Source organism: Lepisma saccharinum, chromosome 2 (assembly GCF_977018435.1).
Source record: "Lepisma saccharinum chromosome 2, izLepSacc3.1, whole genome shotgun sequence".
Lineage (NCBI taxonomy): Eukaryota > Metazoa > Arthropoda > Insecta > Zygentoma > Lepismatidae > Lepisma > Lepisma saccharinum.
The window spans coordinates 154,610,177-154,631,589 of NC_139230.1; the positions used below are offsets into that span (position 1 = coordinate 154,610,177).

The 21,413-nt window shown below is 36.4% G+C and overlaps 2 protein-coding genes across 6 annotated transcripts in view; one reads left to right on the forward strand and one right to left on the reverse strand.

Moving 5' to 3' along the window:
• LOC145984540 (uncharacterized) overlaps positions 1-6,072 on the forward strand; it is a 35,554-nt gene extending 29,482 nt beyond the window's left edge. Inside the window, exon 3 of the mRNA XM_083118192.1 lies at positions 5,157-6,072. Coding sequence (XP_082974318.1) covers positions 5,157-5,609 — 453 coding nt within the window. The 3' untranslated portion in view covers positions 5,610-6,072. The remainder of the gene's footprint in view (positions 1-5,156) is intronic.
• LOC145984153 (ras association domain-containing protein 1-like) overlaps positions 1-21,413 on the reverse strand; it is a 356,774-nt gene that overhangs the window by 139,377 nt on the left and 195,984 nt on the right. For all 5 annotated transcript variants that reach the window (XM_083117632.1, XM_083117628.1, XM_083117629.1 and 2 more), the window contains one exon: positions 8,265-8,431. In XM_083117632.1, coding sequence (XP_082973758.1) covers positions 8,265-8,431 — 167 coding nt within the window. The remainder of the gene's footprint in view (positions 1-8,264; positions 8,432-21,413) is intronic.

Genomic DNA, 21,413 nt, shown 5'->3' on the forward strand with positions numbered 1-21,413 from the left:
TTTCTCAAACCGCAAGGGAAGCTGGCACATAGCATCTTTGCCAGTCCGTAATAAAGTCACAAACATACGAAAATGGAAATGTTTCGCATGCAAATTTCGAATAAAGTTAAGTTCATGGTTACTTTATTGTGTGTATGACTACTCAATGGGTAAAACAACGCAATAAACCAGGATTTTCGATAATACACGATTTTTCCTATTTTGTGCACGAATTCTTGATCATCCATTACACAGAAGAAATCCCTATGCTAGAACTTCGTTTGCTAAGAGAGGCAATCACAGAAATTGGAGTGCGCCTTTATTTTTAAAAAGATTTCAACAACTTAAAAAAGATGGTGCAGCATAAATATTGGACCTTGAATTCCTCACATATTCGCAAAATTAAACTACAGAAAGGCCCAACAGGTTTCAGGGAATATGATCTCTTAAAAGAGCACGTTGTACTTGTACCTTGTGCATAAACTCCTTTCCTTAGCTGTACAATACACATAGATGAATAACAATTACAAGATTTTGTACTAAGAACAGGTCAGTGGTATTTAGTGTGCGTAAAGGGATGAAATAGAGGGAAACAACAAAGATAAAAGAACACCTACACCCTGTCCGAAAATCAAACCCAGGCGAGATCGTCAGACAAGTCTCCGACGTATACACAATGATGGGATATATCCACCACCACCTCACTCCAAATATTCCTACTCATCTAATCATCGGGGCCTCCCCGATGGCGTACTGGCAACGTCGTCACCTTGTAATCAAGGGGTCCCGGATTCGATACCGGGTGGAAGTTCATAGCGGTTTGGATTTCATTTTAAACTGTAGGTCCATTTCCGATTACCATTTTTGTGCATAAAATGGAGTTAAAAATAAACTAAAATAAACCCATCTAATCATCACCCATCTTCATCGTTGCAATTATCCTATGGGGCAGAAAAGCGACGTAAAATACTCAAAATATAAATACAAAATATTCATACTTGATATACAACACGAATAACTATTTTACAATTTGTATCGTGGACTAAGGAATGACCTTTACAGAAAGCGTTCAAATGTCACTACTACATAATGAACGATGGGAACTCCATTCTTGCAGGCAAGTGGACCCACGTCCAGGATACTCCTCGGTGGGCTTTGTGTCCTGTGCTTGTGTACGATTGTCCCTTCATCCATTTCACCTCATCAGCTGGGCCTCTCCGCTGGCGTAGTGGTAACGCTATCGCATTGTAATCAAGGGGTCCTGTGTTCGATCCCCAGTTGGTTCCAACTTTAAACTGTAGGTCCAGTCCCAATAGCCTATTTGATCATAAACAGGACATAAACTTTGATTTCTTACCACCATTCAGCCTGGTTGTCGCGATTAGCAAAGAGGGGTATAAAAGCGGTGTTAAATAAGTAAAATGCGACATTTCCATCTCGAAATCGTATTTTGCGGAATATAACATTATATTAACTTCATGTGATATATTTTTAAAGAGGTATGTACGTACGTGGGAGACACGATAGTAATTAAACTTCGTCCAAAACTAGGGAATTTGTCTGCAGGGTCTAGGAAGCTGGGAACTATCGACCGGGCGCGATGAAATATTAATGCCAACAGTCAGTCGACCTGTGAATAAGATCGATGGAAGGTGTCAAGCGATGACCAAGTATTGGGACACCAATTTTCCCAAAGAACCTAAATCGCTTAAGTGAGAAATGGATGGCTTTATTTTTTATTACTGAAATAGGGTCTGCAGTATTAGCCTTTGTGGTATTGTGATGACGACACATCTCAGGCCACCAGTTAATTTGGATCATAAATTTCAAATCTACAACCTACGATAAAAATTATAAATAGCACATGGCATTTATATTTGTGATTGAAGTGACCAGCTACAGTTAGTTATTCTTTGGTGTCTCATTGCATACTATGTAGCATTACGACGGTTTCATATTAAATGATTCATTGCGGCAAGAGCTACACTGCTGCAGACATATAATAATAATAATAATAATAATAATAATAATAATACTTATTATAATACCAATTTTTATTATTATTATTTCGTAACCTTACTGCATCGCAAGATAGAAATCTACTCAATTCATTTTCAACCTCCAATTTCCCTGATATGAGACTATCATGTATCCAACATTTTCACTGCTAACAGAGCAAGCATTTCAATTTTGAAAGGTGCCATGAGTGTTTTACGGAAGTTATAATATTCTCTCCTTATCCTCAGTTATTTCTTATCGCATTACTTTTTCGTCTCAATAGTATTAATTTCTTTTAATGATACCTAGGACAACGCTATTGCGCAAGTTAGGTCCAGAACACATAGGACATTAGGTTTCAATAAAATCATTGGGATAAATCTGGTTCTATGAATATTTTTTTTCTTTTTGTTTAAATATGTGCTTCATTAAATTACTATGCATAGTTCGAAAATTAAACATCTTATTAAATTCTGAGAAAAATATTACTTTTTTACCGGAATTGCTATGGGATAATTAAGTTACACAGCTTCGCAAGGAAAACCCACAATCGTAAAGGATACAATTATAGATGAAAAAGTGATTGAAACGAAATAATGCAATAAAAACGATCACGAATTTAATCACTATGTGTAAACAAACTTCTTTCTTCAAGAAAAATAGGACAATATATCACTAATCAAAAGGTCAGTTAGAATATCATTAAAGTACTACTGAGTACAATAAATTATAATCACCTTTATACATGAAATTTCTCGGTCAGCCAGTTCCACTGAATTTTTCAATTTATCAAGTAAATTGAAATTTAGAGTACAAATTTTATTTATTGCATTTCCACATCTTGAACGTGTAGCCTATAATATTACACACCCCGTTCTCTCTGAGAGGGACAAATTTTAAAGTGAGCGTGGGATAAGATAAAACAACCAATCATATGTACACAAAAGAAAAAGCAACGCTTGGAAGTTATCCAGCACAATACACGCAAAGTAAAACCTAACTGGCTATTCCCGTATACACATAAACTTATCCGTCTCATACAAATTGGGCCTGCCACACAAGATTTCATCCATACTAAAATGTATTACTGACATTACTATCTAAAATAAGGCTGTATTGTAACATATTACGAGGTGATGATTTATCTTCAACTATTTGTTAAGGGATCCAAAGACAAAATATATTTTTGAATACATTTCTTACCAAATGTAATGTTTGAGGTATAATTGATACACTTTTATATATTTCAAATATTCTACTTTACATTTTGAACATGTTACATTCTTAACTTCTGAGCTAGATTTTACGATGTTATTAACATTCCATGTAATTTTTGCCTGCATTATTTATTTTCTGTATTTGCTGATAAGTGTATACAGGTCTCAACTCATTTTAATTTCACATGTATTTTATGTAAGTATATAATTTATTACCGAATTACAGATAAACGTTATCTGTGTGATATAGTATCTATTTTCAGCATTGCAATAATTTTTAATTCTGGAGCATTAAGGAAGATGCAATGGAAGTTATTTAATAATTTCTATAATCATTAAAGGCCAATAAAAATGGTTGTATTATAAATGTAATAAAATTATATTTATTGTTGAGTAACAATAGAAATAGAATAATAGAGAGAGAGTGAGCAGGTGAGTGATGAAAAGCTCTCTCATGTTGTAATCCAGAGCTGCTGCCACAAAACGGATTCAAATGGACTAGGAAAACATTACTTAGCTATAAAGAGTTCAATCAAAAAACTCCTCACTGGAATAAAATTAATGTAGAATGTACTCGTAATGGTTTCATGAGTTTTTACAGGTCTACAAAGAGCTAAATGAGCTTAATTGCCATCACGCTTCGCACAATGCACAGAAATGTTTATTTTTACCACATAAATAAACTTTCCTTAAATACTTTGGCAATAATTGTATTGAAATTATTCCCGTATATACATTCTAGATAAACTTCGACAATTGCACTGCTGCCATTTGATATTGAAGGAAGTTCTGATAATAATAACTCACCAAAATACTTATTCTAAACTTCTATTCCTAAAAACACAACCACAGTCAGTTGAATAAGGTTTTACTTCAAGTGATGCTTCCTTGTGCTCACTTCCACAACAACACCTTACCGCAAATTATTTCTCATTACATCAATTAGAGACTTGAACAACCTTTCTGCGTCACGGGACGGTACAATTTGCTCTTGCGGTTTTGTAAATAGACTGACAATATACTGTAGCTCTCTCTTTCCAATACTGTATTCTCTGCTATTACTAGCTATAACTTACGAAAAATCAAGATTGATTTTCCTGTTTCTAAGATTAGCGCGACATGTTCCAACAGGATTTCTGTATCTGAGGTTTTCTTGTCTTAATTTGAGGCCACTTTAAGCGTGCTTGAGAATAAGTGCATAAAGTTTAACTTGAAATCTAGAAATTAAAAGTACCAATTAGTTTGGTTTCCTACCTGCAAAACAGTAACTTTTTTTGAAATAATAAATATTTTAAATACTGGAAGGAGGAGAAAAGCAAGAATAATTTGACATTGATGATGTAATGAATGACAGTATGTCCAGGGGCTCCCTTGTTCGAATCTCGGTCGGGGCATGCGTGTTCTTTGTGAGTGCACCTTCATCAATTTCATCGTAACATCACTCATCCTCACATTCGCGATTAGTCAAAAGTTGCAGAAACGCGAAATAAAATAAATCAAACCAATCAATAGATTGAAAATTACTACTTTGGAACTTGCTCTGTAAAATTGATTGAGTTGGTGCTTAAAACACAACTTTTAGTAAGGCTAATCGAGACTGGGCCTACAGTTTAAAGTGGCACGCGAATCACTATGTACCTCCACTGGGTATCGTACCAGGGACCCCATGATTACAAGGCGACGACGCTACCACTGCTCGCTCCATCGGTGAGGCACTCTTGCACTGTAAAACTGACTTATAATAACGTTTATTCCAGTTAACCCAGTTAACTGTTTAGTAGGGTGACCAATGTAAGACAAATGTAATTTGCTTACTTGAGATAATAATAATAATAATAATAATATGTATTTTAATTGATTTAGTTACATCTTAACGAGCATCTTAACTTTGTAAAAGTAACGAGACACAGAATCCAGCCACGAAGAAAAAAAATATGTTAACAAGCTCTTGTCTTTTTCCAGATTGTAAGAAGTAGACCAATGCAAGAGACAGCTAAGAGGGAGGATTATATTTCTACAATGGTCAATGCCGGTAGCACAATAATCAGTGCAGGGAGTACGATAGTCAGCACTGGAAGTTCAATAGTAAGCACCGGAAGTTCAATAGTAAGAACCGGAAGTTCCATGGTGGGCAGCGAGGACGACTCATTTGCCAGCAGTGGAAATTCATTTGTCAGCACCGGGAGTTCGATTGTCAGCGTGGCAAATCCGATAGTCAGTGCAGCAACTCCAGTTGTACGGGATGCGGCAGTTCCTATCGTTAGTGTAGCTACTCCTGTCGTTAGTGCAGTTGCTACACCTATCTACAATTACTTGGGACCTCCAATTATTAGAGCAGCGTTAGATGAACTCAAGGAAGAAGGTGGATTTTCAGGATATATCGCAGCTTCGGTTTTGGAAATGTACTTCGGTTAAGAAAGTGAAGAATTACTGTGAAAGTGAACACTAATCAGTTGAAAGAACAATTTTCGAACCTTTGTAGAGGAAACAGCTGATGAAATGTAAATGCAATGGGACAATTTAAGCCAATGTGCAATAACTAAAGCTTCGTTAACAGTGAATTAAATGTGTGTAAATATGATAGTGAAAAATTAAATACTACCCGGGAGATTTTTCGCTGATAGATAAGATATGTGCTACTATAACCAGCTAATAATATTAGTGTTCTTGAATTGCATGCCCATATTTCTTTTTTTCGGTCATAATGCACTGGAGATAACATTTGAACATGACACAGAATATGATAGCTTTCTCAGGAACATAATCCCTAAAGACTATCGACTATTATTTTGTACTTCAGACTCTACGCAATGAATGTTTCATGGAATACTTTGTAATATCAATTAAGTAAATACACTTAATTTTATCAATATCACAAGCGTGTTCGACTATTATGAACAGAATTGAAATAGTTTTGTAAAGAAAAAACTATCATAAAATATTAGTTTCTTACAGACTTTTACCTAGTGGCCTAACTAACGATTTCAGGGCCTTCCGCAGAGAACCTACAACTTAACAACTTAAATTTTCTTCAGTGTTTCTTTCATCTCGCCAATTCATAATTCTTTTAGTAGTATAGCTCTAACAAGAATAAACATATAAAATGCAATATAAACTTAGAAAACTGAATCATAGAACTCAGCATATATGATGCTAAATTCCGCCTCACTACTTTATAGTTTACTAGTGATTTTATCGGTGATCATCTTTAAGACAGAGTAGTGTGAAAATATAACCATTTCGTTGTGTACTGTCGGACTGAAATACTTAATTTTGAGATGTACTTTAAGTAAAATATCGTACCTAGACCAGAAAATTTCCACGCACTGCTTCTTGCGTATCCACGGATCTATTCCGAATATCTAGACAATAGCAACAGTAAACCACACGAATATTCACGTGAATGCTCTGGAAGGAATTATAAGCAGATGTAATTTTTCAGAATTTGAAATATCATAGCGGTGTTTCGAAAGGAGAGGAAATTTCCAAAACTGCTTCGTCGGTGTCCGGCCAAAGGTCCAGCCGAGCCAGCTATCATCAGATCATTTGAAGCGGTGTTTGTTTTTCGCTGCTGCGGGTGCTTTGTAGCAGCTATGCAATTATGTTTAAGATTTCTTCAGATATTTGATGTTTGTTTATATATATATATATATATATATATATATATATATATATATATATATATATAACAAAACTACAGAGATACAATTCTTAGACCTGAATGATTTTATTAATGTTACATAATCTGTTCAGGTTTATTAATATTTGGTACTAGTGAGCAGAAAGCAATTTTCTAAAAACATAAGTTGAAAAAATCTTTTGGTTTTGGCAAAAAGTACTTTTTTTATCCCGTGTCTAATCAAAGGTGGCAAACACCATCACTATTTTTTCACAGACTTTTTTGTATGCCTGGCGCACCATTGCTAATTTTACTAAAGGACTCAACCACGGACAAAGGGTTATAATTGGTATAATATACCGTATCGTATCTTTGCTGCAGGTAAATTTGCTTGTGGAAATATGTATGGTTTGGATCTCACCTAAATTAAGTTGTGGGAAATAACTACATTGGCATTTGGGAGCATGTATGTGTGACGTGGAGGTAGAATGAAACCATATACGCACAACGAAGTCCAAAGGAAGGAAGTCATTGCGCAAATACAAATGCTGCATCTGTTGAATGAGAATCTATATGACGAAAGTATACGTTTTAATCAGAGTCGTTCTCATAATTTTACACTGGAGTGAGATTCAAATTAAAATGTGAGAAGCGTATTAGTACAACGTTATAACCTCCAATTATCTCTGTTGGTAGGCCAAGATGAGAATTTTAATTGACAGTTCTATGTGATGAACGCCTCACCCAGAGGAAAATTTCCTGTATTTTGTTTCTATTTCAGTTACTTTAGGCTCTTTTCTGCCTCTTGAGCGATGAGTGAAATAGATGATGGAACATAGAACGAACACAGTGACACACTAATAACTTACGAGGATTCAAACCTAAGAACCTTCGTACACTCAACAAATATATAATTGGTTATTTGTTTCCTGTCCCTGAATTTGCACCCTCACTCATCCTGCAACATATTTTCTGGAAAAAACTTTAAATGACTCCCAGATAGGTTTATATTCCTTCCACCATTATCGCCGAAAAGTTATAGCACCTATACTGCAGAGCAACCATTAAATGAACTGGAATCATCGTTTGATTCAAATGATTATGCAACTTTTCTACATCAACTGGTGATTTGATCCATAGATTATGTCTTAGATTGGTACAGTATAGTTTAGTACTGTTCTACATTTCGATACATTTTGCAACTTTTCTACATCAACTGTTGATTTGATCTACACTTCGCATGCTTACTTTACAGTTTTGTAATGCTCCTCATTTCAGTGCATTGTAATGAATGCGTTCAAAACAGATTGAATTTCCTTGAGTTACATTAGAATAGGAGTAACCAATAAGAACACCAAAACGACTTCTGCTCCTGCAAACCCTTGCTTGAAAGAAAGTAAGGATTGGATCTAAACCAAACCTAATCAGCTCTATAAGGAAATGGGTCTTACCTCATTCGTGACCTCTAGTAGCTGAGGATCTAGACTAGGGTCGGTGATTTCTTGAAGCCCAACTGTGGAGTCTACTTGCGTCCCACTGCTACATTGCTCTGACTCCAAGCCACGACAATCGAGTGTCACCAAATCTTGACATTGCGGGTGACACGTATAGTGACAATCTATAAGGAAAGATAATAAAATATATAGAATTATTATTTGTGAAAATTTGAGTTCAAAAATAAATTTTCTATCAACGTGAATTGTACTAATTTAACAAAAAGAAACAATCTTGTACAATCTTGGAAGGGTATAGCGTCCTGAAGAAAATGAGTATCCCTCAATGCGTTAAATACAGATGTATTAATCAACCTATGAAATATACGTGCGTGTGCCGGCCCCCGAGGCGGATTGGTTAGCACATGGCGCTACGACGTCAGGAGTCCCGGGTTCGAATCCCGGCCAGGGCATTGATGTTTGTGAGTGTCCATTCATCAATTTCATCGTCATAACTCATCCACATCTCCGCGAATTAGCCAAAAGTGGCACAAAAAGCGAAGTAAAATAAAGCAAATCAATCAATATGTGTGTGTGCGCTCATGTGTGTTTCAATAGCGCGCTATGACGCTAGATGTCTCGGGTTCGAATCTTTCTCTGGACATGGGTGTTCTTTGTGAGTGTAGCTTCATCAATTTTATCATATCATCAGTCATCCTCATAATCGTGATTAGTCAAAGTGGGAGAAAATCTACGTAAAATAACTTAATTTAATAAATCAATCAAATGTGTTTTTTTAAAAGAACGTACAGCTACTTTGTTACAGTAACAGTTACTCATTTTGAAATGTAACTCACATATAGTTGCTGTAACTTTTCAAAAAATGACTTTAGTCAGTTCTATACTTATCACACATTATGCTAGACAAGCTATAGCTCGTAGAACGTGTTCAGGGGTCCCGGGTTAGAATCCCGGCATGGGCATGGATGTTTGTGAGTGTCTATTCATCAATTTCATCATATCATCACTTATCCCTATCTTCGCAAATTAGGCAAAAGTGGCACAAAAAGCGAAGTAAAATAAAGCAAATCAATCAATCATTCAATCGTAGAACGTGTTGTATACATGAACTAAAATTAATATGAATTTGCTTTCAATTGTAATAAACTCAAATGTCTACATATGAGACTATAGAAGGACAAAAATTCAAAGGAAATCCTTATGCTAAAAAAATGCTTGTAATAATTGCATGTAAGAAGATAAAGAAAATAACTACCAAGTCTCGTCTTGTCTCAATTCTACATCTAAGCCTAATATATCCTACATCTTCATGTACGTATGTATGTGTGTGCGCTAGTTGGGTAAAATTTTAAAAATCTTGTCCTTCAACCGTTAGAAACATTGCAAGAAGAATACAATTCATACTTTATCATTCCTTATTATGAGTTTCTTTGTAATTTCACTTTGAATATACATTATTTTGCAACCAACTTTTAGAATAAGTTATTAACATGTACCTTAAAAATATATAGCTCTTTTTTTACATGTTTACTTGCAAATCATGCAGCTTCCCTATTAACTGGTTTTTACAACCTTTCTCAGACGACAAAATTCACACCTCTAACGATGTGTCTATGTACAGGCCAGGTGTGCTGATACAAGTTAATTAGTAAAAACTCGTTATTTAGAGATGTGTGTATGAGGAATAAATCAGTACAAAATGTGCACATCGCACAGCGGTTGAGATCCCACTTTGAACTGTAGGTCCAGTCCCGATCAGCCTATCTGTGCATAAAGTGGACTTTAAACAAAAATTCAAACAAATTCAGGCCACAATGCTTGCTCTGAAAAAAAAATATTATTTTCATACTTTTCAAGATATTTCTATGAATTACATACAGGCTAACTCCCCCCCCCCCAAAAAAAAAATTGTTTCTCACACAAGTATTTGGGGAAGGGTTTTCGAGATAAGCAAGAGATGAAGAAGCACGAGATAATTCAAGGCTGCTTTCAATTTCCTACCAATATTGTGTGATTTTTCGAAGTTGCATCTGCAAATAAAGGAGGCTTTGTTCAGTCCCCTTCCGCAACATCTTCATTACTTCTTTCCGCACACACACAGAAGCGCATGGAGTAGCAAAGTAATTTGAGTGTAAATTGCTGGAAGTGCTCACAGTTTCGGTGAAAAGAGAACGAATTTTAATGCTGTTCCTGGTAAGCAGCTGCTGACATGTGAAGTGTTCCAATCACGTCTCACCATATTGAACGCTGGGGCACAGATGGTCGCGGACTGCAATATTGCGGAAAGCACGATATCTTTGGATCAGAGAGGGGAGATGAATTCGGGCTCCTACTATAAATAATCAGGCTTGAAGAGTCTCCTAAAGATTATCAATCCGGAACAGAAGATTGCACGAGACAAAAGACCAGCCCTGTTCGATAAATATTGCATGTTTCCAGCGAAGCTTATCAAACTCTTTCATTGATGTTGCAAGGAAGAACCATTAAGACCGTACTCGTATTTTCAAAACCTCTACAAAAACAACATCTTCTAGAGTATTTTGAAGAGCGATTGTTGGCGCTTTCCAAATTCATGTGTCTTCTAAATTCTTATATATTCTGATAAAGAATATATCATATATAGATATATATGTATGCAAAATAAAAAGTGACAAATTTCTTTAGAATATTTAGCTTTCGTCAATCTCCTTGAACATGCTTTAAATTCACGATCTTTCCTATCTGTCCTTCACGAACTCTCAGATTTAAAATACGTAACTCTTCAAAATTATGACAAATGAATTTTTGCAACTTTTTTCACATCCAGATACCGTGTACTAACACCAAATGTTGGAATTTCTTCTATCACAAGGCTCCAAGACTCTTCCTAATCCACAGGTCATTTGCACGAAAGTGACTTTTCAAAAAGCTTCATAGCCTTGTCATGTTGTTGTTGTTATTATTATATTTGTCTTTATATGCGTACTTTATAATTGCTATATTCCTCATTTTTGATAATCTGTCATGAAACGAACTTCTCTGCAGACAACAGTTGTCAAATAAATACAATAAGAACGAGGCAAAGGAACAATTGTTTGTCCAAGAGCTCACTCAATGCAGAACACACATGTTAACCAACGTGGGGCGGCATATGTGGACTGACACAATTCAAAGTAGTAGCTTGTTGTGATGCATTTCTGCGCTAACTGAACGTAATATATATTATTTAGCTTTTTTGTAACTAAGATGTATTTACTCTGACTTCGAAGCCAGTTTTACTCAAGGAGGTTTCATAAATATTGTTTCCAAAGGTAAAAGAAAATATAAGGAAAAATCTACGTTATTTGGTCGGCACGTACAGTTACCACTACGCCGTAGTGAGGTAGGTCCATCTCATCTTTAAGATGCATGAACAACAATATGGCAAACAATACAAATTGCCATTGAAGTCAGAATATGTTAAAATGGAAGGGCAAAATTGTTATTTCATCCAAACAGCATATTTGAAACATGACACGAATAAATTTTCTGTGGAAATGTGAGCCTAAAATTGTCCGTACATTTTAGTTAATTTTGTGATACTTTTCCGCATCTTCAGGTTAATCACGGAGATAAGAAGCGAGAGGAAAAAAAAAAAATATGACTTTCACGTCGTTCTACATTAACTTCTAGACCTCAAAGACCGACTTCTGCATCCACGGACTGCCAACGGAAATGAATCTTGACGCTATGCAAGAAAGACGTGTGTTGGCCACTGCCCATCGACTTTTATCGTCGCGACCAAATTAACCAGAACACACATCAGTGAACGAACGCCAGCGATGTTCCGAGAAATTCATCTTTGCAAAATAAGAGTTCACGAATCATATACTACTTCCATTATTATTTCGCGCAATTCAAGGCTACGAACCTATAAACTCACACAAAAATTAGTTTCGTGATTATTCCTAAGAAAGTTGACAATAACTCATGTCCACTTAACTTTCAATATCTATCACAAGCATTTCACACAGCTTCAAGATTTTCGATAAAGAAAAATCAAAACTTCTATGACAAGTATTCAAAAAGAAAAAAAGAAATAAAAATAATACAGTTAAGTAAAGAAAAATATATTTCTTTAAAAGAAAGTATGCAATTTCTAATTTTAAGAAGTGAAAGTAACTGCTCATATGAGAGAGACGAATATTTTCTTTTTAACCACAGAACTTCCTTGTTGAATGGCAAGTCAAATTGAAATGCCATCACGTTCGAGGGCAAGGAGTCAGAAAAGACATAAAAGCCTACGGATATGCTAGTAACCCAATAGCAAATGCAGTAAATCACTTCGTGGTTAACGCCACACGTGCACTGGCGAAAAGCACGTCCACGTTCTGAATGTTTTGCTTTCCCCATTTTTATGCGTGGAAAAAGGGATGTGATATTTTGGAATGCTGCGGTAAAGCGGAGAGTTGATAAATCATTCAAGCATGTTTTCTACGCAGTTCCTTCCGAATGTTAATTGCTAGAAAGATTTATAGAAGGTAATAAAAACACTGGAAAAAAGTATTGTTACTAAGCGAATTAGTGCCAAGCCAAGTAAAAGCTTTGGAATTTTGAGGACGCGAACACATAACTTAATGCCCGCACATAGCAAATTGTCATTTTTATGAAAGAAAAATACAGCAATAACAAACAGAATCAAACTTTTTCAAATACAAATATTGGTATGCAATTGAAATTGAATAAGGGGTTTGCCGTTCGAAAAATAAATGCATAAAGTGGGCTCAAACGTTGACAACCCTTCTTTGAAAAATAAAAAAAAAATATATATAAAATAATATTTTTCCACAGTAAACTACATAACTGTTTGGATTTCTACGTACTATTAAATTGCTTCTTAGCGATTACGCATTATATAAACGTTGATCCATTAGATTTTCCTACCATTTGGTTAATCGCAAAGATGAAAGTGAGAGACCAAAGTAAACCATGAAAAAAATGCATGGACCAGGGATTCAAACAGAAAACATCACGCTTGCAATCCCGAAATTCGCACAGGTGAACTTGCTTTTCTTATGGGGGCATTACAGGCAACAACTTTCCATGTGCTTTCTGACGTGGGTTTCCTCATGAGAAAGCAGCGTGCGTAATAGGGTTAAACCCTTTGGGACAGTTCGTATCAACTTGCAGACATACGTATATACCAGTCATTTTGCTCACGTTATTTTACTGGGCTACGCATGTGCGAACTATAAACACTAACTTCCGCACGCCATGCATCTTGTTGTTAGCTGAACACAGAGTTCTCTAATCTCCCAGGGCTCGATCGGCTTCCTCATGGGGAAATTCATGTGGAGAAGCACGCGGGGAAGTCGTTACTTGTAGCAATTAATTGAATATACTACAATTTATCCACAAGTGCATGCACAAAGTACAGGAACTGCATTTTTTATTATTACTTTAATGATTTACGCACTTTGGCAAAGAGTAAACATGTCGAAAAGAACGTAAAGGCACAGACATAATATTGGCAATGATAATAATAATAATAATATTAATCGCCATTGTCTAGATTAACCAAAAGTGGCAGAAAAACGACGTAAAATGAAAAATATAAATTCATTTAGAGAATGGAGCTATACCGATGCTGGAGTAGAAGTTACCCAATAATTTTTCAGTGTTCTTCTTTCAATTTCACTCACATTCAGCGGCGGCGCCAGGATTAATCATCTAGGGGTGCTGAGGGGGTGCGGAAAGAAATTTAGGGGGTGCGATTCTGAAAATATAGAGAACATGGAACACGCATGCAATCTTTCAAAACTGAGGGAGGGGTGGGCAAGGACAGTTTAGTTTTCCTTGGTAGATAAGGTTTATCATAGTGCGGGGGAAATAGCAAAAAGCGGGGGGCAACTGCATCCCTAATCGCCGCCTCTGATTAACATAAATTACTGACTGAAATGAAATTATATGTGTGAAGTATATAACTTTAGATTGACATCCATTTTCCAGGGAGGCTGTGCCCCCTTGCCCTCCCCCTGGACGTCCATGATGATATGTATTACTCCCTCTGTCCCATAATTATAGTCCGGTATGCCAAAATGGTAGTACAGAAATAACAGACGAAGAGGCAGATGGAAAGCACAATTTGTACTGATCCTTGAGTAGTAAAGTTGTATGACTCATTCCCTTGTTTCATGTTCTTCTTCTGTATACACCAATGTCACAGTTTGAATATTGGGCAATTATTATGAGACAACAAACAAAGGTGTACCGGACAATAATTATGGGACAGAGGGAGTAAGTCTTATACTCCAAGAAAGTGGTAATATAGTCAACGTTCAGATACACGTTGCAGTCTTTTTGAACTATGTAGTGAAATACAAAATGAAATTATCCTTGCCTTTAAATACAACAACTTTTTAACCTTTTCAATGTAGCCAATGGAGGTACAAATTACATAGTACATAATACATAATATGTACATTCCGTCTGCCACTTCAGGACAAAACGCAAAGTGGACAGCAACTTCGTCTTCGTTAAAATCCCTTCCGCCGCACTATCCCCAACAACGAACTTTCTTCGTGAACATTGGGCCTCTTCTTAACAGTTTTTGAAAAAGTATGAAATGGTACGTTTACTAGACATGTTACGTGGATCAAATACATAGAACGTATTAAAAAGAAAGGTATACCCTTCAAGTTACAACTCGCATCACAATAAATAATTTCCTGAGCGCGATCTGGTGTTAGTGATAACCTTGAAAGCAGCTGAAATTTTGTCTCCAGTGCGAGGAGGAACAAGTAGGCGGAAAATATACCGTTTATCAACAATGAAAAAAGAAAAAGAAAAAAACATAACTCATACTAAGCTACGGGCAATTATCGAAAACCACAAACAGACCACTTGAATAAACAAGAGAAGAATCAATTGTTAGCAGCAATACTGACGAGAAAAAAAATCGAACGCTGATCTTTACTGAGGTTGCCGCCAGTACAGGATAGTATGTATATCGACACCTCTTTCAAATGTTTTCAGTGGAACGTAGGGGGTTCGGAAGAAAATTAAGGGATGCGCAAGCACTCCCTCGAGCAACCCTGGCGCCGTCCCTGCTCACATTGTGAGTGGACAGGGAACGGATGCTGTGCTAAATATGTAAATTCATATTTAATTATTTTCACCAAATATGGAGTTAAATATGGACTTAAAATTGTAAAATACCTTTTTAATAATATAAGAAACTACATCATAAAATACAGTACACTTACACTGAAATTAATTATAAAATAACAAAATATGTGTTTTCATTTTCTGTTTCCAAAACAATGAATAACAAAATTTTGTTGTAAGTGTTCGAACATGAATTTCCTTCTGTTGTCTCTTAATATGTATTTATATTGACTAAAACTGCGTTCAATATCGCAAGAAGTAATGAGAGTGTATTTCAAATTCGCAATGTCTGCTAGAGTTAACGTTGCCAAAATAACGTTCGTAACAACCAGCCAATGCATGAGCCCTCATTCTCTATTCTTGACAACAATTGTAAATGAACAGGAATTTCAAGTGTTTTACAATAGAAAAAGGAAACACTTGGGAGGTGTAAAATTGAGGAATAAAACAACATTATTGTTCGGATGACAGAAAACTTGTAATTAACGCAATTGGAGGGTATAAAAAAGGTCGTAAACTTTCGTTTCTTTAACGTCGATTCGGACTTTGTCAGTTATTCGTAAGAAATTCACCCAACTCTTTCGGTCACACGGGGGCATGTAGTTATTGCGCGAATATGAATATGTTGAGAAATGTTCTGAAATATGGAAATAATATGTAAAAATAACTAATATATGTAAAATATGAGCCAAAACCTAATATATGTACAAATATGGAAAATAAAAATGGAATTTTTCGAATCTACATTTCATGATGCGCAAAGATAATACAAAAATATGTGATTTCAGCTTCAGACATAAATATGTATTTACATATATATCCGTTCCCTGGTGATGAGAAATTTGCCTACTACTATCTATGTAAGTGACTGTACAGTGCAGTTGAAATCAACTGGAAAGAGTATTGTACGGCTGCCCGCAACATGGTCAAAATAGAACATTGTTATTGTTATTACTGTTAATAATGAGCTTTAATATTAACTTCAGTTGGATTAATTAGATTCATTAATTCCTTTCCTCCTGTCACATGCAGGATAAATTGCATTTAGGAGACGGGAAGAAATTGAAACTCTTCCAAATAATCTTTCTCTCGTAGCTAGTAGCTAGACGTTGAGTTTGACATATGGAAAGTCTGGTTTCAACTCGGATATTTTGGGAGATGCCGCTCCAAGGAGACTCCGTGCATTCCTCTGCACTTCCGCAGCATCCCTCCCCTCTCTATATCACGTGCATGCAAGAAGAAGCAGCTCATTAAAAGCCGTCCCTCCTTGCTGGCAGACATACCGACCTAACTAATAAACAACGACCTAAGAATGTAAATGGCTGCTACACTACGTGAAAACTTTGTTTGTATGTCGCGTGCTTATTTGTTCAATTTTTACATCTCCCCTTCCAGCCAGTATCTCTCAACACATTTATTTTCGAACTTCCTTCACATTTCTTTTCATCCTGCAAAAGGAAAACGTTCTCCAGTTCGACGACCTTACTAAGTATTTTTATTTCAAGCCCCGTAAGAAGTCTGTTCAAATACCATGCGACTTCCATTGTAAGTGAGCCACATTCTTAGCACTTCCGCGCGAGTAAACTTCCAAGCAACAAAGGTTCTATTGTTTTTATAATTTTCAGTGTGTCTTGTGGGCAAAGTCCAAAATGTGACTAATCTCTTACACTGTTTCTCCACAAACCAGTCTTCTTTTAAACTTTGTTTAATATGTTTAAATTACACTGAAAAAAATATCGGTGTTAAACACCTTTTTGTTGATTGTTACCATTTATCTGTGTTATTTCAACACTACTGAGGTGAAACGTTGACCAAAATGGGGTGTGAACTTCCTGGGACCACTGTCTATGTTGTTTTAACACCGACATTTTTTCAGTGTATATCATTAATTTAAATATAAAAATAATAACGAACTGAGAAATAATTGTGGGTTTGTCCGAGAAAACTTTGCATCAGAAAACTAACACGTAAAGAGAAAATAATTATACTGCAGAATTAGTATGTCCAAACGTCACTGGATTCGAATCCTGGTAAGGTATGGATTATTGACTGAGTTGGTGTTTTAAGTCCACTTTATGCACAGTAAGGCTATTCGGGACTGGACCTATAGTTTAAAGTGGTATCCGAACCACTATGTGCCTCCACAGGGTATCGAACCCGGGACCACTTGATTACAAGGCGACGACTACACTGCACCATCTGGGAGGCCAAGGTATGGATGAGCCATTTGCATCCACATCAACTAAGTCTACTCATCATTCATCCTCATCGTTATGTTTAACGTAGAAGTAGAAAACCTACGTAAAATAACCAAAATAGGTAGACAAGAAACGTTATACAGTGATGTTTGCGCAAATATTTCACTTCGTTGCTACAAGTAGCCAAAGGCTGTACCAATACTATTTGGGTCTCATTTATGTCCCAATTTTTCGAATTGTATGTGATTTCATTCCAATATCGCAAATAATTGATAGAATCAAAACAGTGTATTTACTTCTATCATATTGAATGGTGACGATTACCAGGGTTGCTGAGATGTGCGAATTCTTACTCACTGTATCTGTATTTTTGTTATTTCACATTGCGCATCTGCCTCTTTTGGTTAATGGTGATGATGAGGATGAGTGATGATTAGATAAAATTGATGAAGGGGCATTCACAAATAACACCCATGTCAAGGTCGGGACTCGAATCCGGGAACTTCGGTGGCGAGATCGAAAGTCAACCAGTAATGCGCTCGTCCACCAAGCCGCCCCACTGTATCTAGATCGATAATACAATCCAAGTGGAACATACATCCTTGAGAAAATTTTCCCATTATATTGCTATACATTTGTGGCTGATCATTCTGACTGAGGCATTATAGCAGATTTTCTCAAGGGCGCATAATGGGATTGGCCCTCTATATAACAAAGCCCCCGGCACTTCTTCCCTTTACACATAGATTTAGCATACCACAATAACCACCGCAATAGAAATATTAAAAAATTACTTATTTTTATAATTATATATATATTGTATCTAAACAAAATTGCTCATTATGTTTTTTGTTATTATTTTTGAAATTAGAACCTAATTTACAAATATCATAAATCAATAAATATGACTTGCTCTGGACACCAGAATGATCTGAACATTCTAACAAACTAATACATTAATGTAGATTAACACTGATACAAGTAACCTTATTTTATTTTCTTATTTTCTATTTCTTTTGAATTTGAAGTTAAAATTTTGGGTGCGTCAGCACTTAGGCGAATTTGCACCCGTCACATTATACGGGGTCCAGCCCCTTACCATAATTAAAAAAAAACATAATTGTTATGTGGTGTCATTAAAATATTAAGATTTTCTGACTTCCATTAAAAGCTGAAGCTGTAAAGTAGCACTCATCACACATAAGGACAAAAACAAGACAACACACAGAATTATACTGGCCATAGGGCCAGACGCCAGAGCTTCGTTAGTCTGCGAAATGCAGTCCAGAGTGTGCTACGTGGATGTGAGGTCGACAATTGGGTGTACTACATGGAAGGTCACCCCTTACATCCCCCCTTTTTTTGGTGATACTTATAAAATTGTATATTGTAAATAAAGAAGAGGAAAGAAAGGAAGAGAAAAGAGCGGGGAAACGATAAATTCGGAGCAGAAGATGTCTTGGTTTATTTAAAGGCATCAGGACATAGTAAGTGTATACCCTCGAATGTATGCGGGTTTGGGGCGGGCCTGCTTTGGATATTCCCCCCTTCTTTCTTACCTTTACATTGACCAATTCGTTCCCATCATATTGCCTTTTCGTCCTCCCGTCGCGGTTAATCTTACGGTGCAAATATGTGGCGTTAATTAAAGCAAGCAATCCACGAAATTGCAATCAGGCATGCGCATTAGAGGTAACAATGCCGATATTTCACAGATTTCCAGCGATTTGGTGGTTTCCTGGTCGGTTCAACTTCCCTTCCCGATTCGATACTCAAGCTCTTCGTTTTGGTGGTGGGCTAGAACACTGGAAAAAGTCGATCACCAGGGAAGGACATTTTGGAATTTGGTCTTGCAGTCGAGAAGTAGATAAATTTCGCATTGGTTGCGGAGTCCCGCAATTGGCTTTCATTAAGAGTCAATGGCCCACACATTACTGCGCGTTAAGAGTCTAGATAATTAGGTCGTACTTCATTATTGATTTTCTCCACTAAGAGAACGAAAGAAGCAGTTCTTACCTCTTCGGTGTTTAAACCTCAATAGGCTTCATCTTTAAAATCTTGCCTCATTTCAACTAATACTATGTCCTGAATACTGATACATTTTAAAAAAAAAATAAAAAAAAAACTACATTCATTTCATTGTAGGTGGAAAACGTTTCAAGCTCCTATCTTTAAATATTATCGAATTATATATCCCATGAGCCATTCAGATTTTTCAAAATAAGTTGCATCGCTATTTATTTATCTATTACCTCCGTGGCAGAATGGTTAGCACAGAGCGCTACGACACGAGGGGGTCCCGGGTCAAATCCCGACCTTGACATGGGTTTCTTTGTGAGTGTCGCTTCATCAGTTTCACTCATCCTCATCTTCGCGATTAGCCAAAAGTGGCAGAAAAGCGAAGCAAAATAAACTCAACCAATCAATTAACTTATGATATGTTTCATTCTTCAATATTTGTACGATAAGTGCCGGAGATTGCAATAAACATTTATTTACTATTACTATACCACCGAAGCCTTATCAACCATAAACTCAAAATGCAGCGACTCAATTAATGTAATAAATCCGCACGATTTTGTATTCAATGACGTAAAAGGACATACAGTTTAAAGGCGCCTAAGCTGGAAAACATTAAACACGAGCGATTACAACTCTATCCCAGAAATTTCTATCTCACCACACATCAATACACCCACATACGAGGGTGAGTCAACAATTATCCGCAATGCAATTACATGCGCACGCGCACACACACATACACACACACGCACACCCCCAGAGTTATGTCTCATCTAATTAGGATTCGTGTGCCATTTTTTCCTGTTATGTAAAACCTCGTAGTTAATCGCAACAGTGTAAAATAGCATCAAGTGAATGAAAGTACAAATGTAAATGCTTTAATTGGATTCGAACTCAGGATCCGAAGCTTTTAACAACGTGCTAGGAAAGTTTTTGAACAGGTTTTTTTAAGCTTACATTAAATGTATTTTTTTTTAAAGTCGACTTAATGTTCTTGTTTGTTTCAAAACAACTTTATTCTCAGATAGGCAAAAATACATAGGACTTACAACGTAGAAATTTTCAGCGAAAAATGCAGGCTCGACCAGGACTCGAACCCGGGTCTTTGGCAAGTTTCAAAAGAAGGAAAAGAGTCGTTGGCAAAAGGTGAGCTGAATTTCTGTACTCCGACAGGTAGGAAAAAGCCCAGGAAAAAGCGAATACAAATTTCGTTGAAAATCCTCGGACCATTCCGCTCCCTCCAGGTTGCAGCACTGCGAACCAACGTCGCTGCGGAGAATGGAGTGGGGAAATGTGGTGCGAGATGCGCAACAGCTACTTGCAGCGTCTTGTTTTTAAACTTGTCAAGTTATATCTATTAGATCACCGAGTTGTTTACATGCATTAGATTGTATTACATTTTGTAGATAAAACGTAAACATATTTTAATGAATAATTAATAAGCCTAATATTTTGTTTGTTCCATTTAAGACACACTACAATACGTTTCCGAATCCAAATTAACTGAACACCACATTACACCATTCGTAGTTTAGTCTTTCTTTGCAGTTATGGTTTTCTATTTTTCAGTAAAGGTTATTCTGTTTGCTGCTCATCAGCATCGTCCTTATTCAAGACACAATTTTGGTGGATTTTTTTCTATTTTGGGCGAATTCTTATTTGGTCTTATGCCTTTCCGTCATATTCTTGTACTGAATGTACAGTCACCGGCAATAAAAATGGAACACCTAGATCCTGAAATACTCGCTTCCATGCAAGGGAACTACCTCTTCTACCAGTGCCTAACTCCATGGCAGTGGTA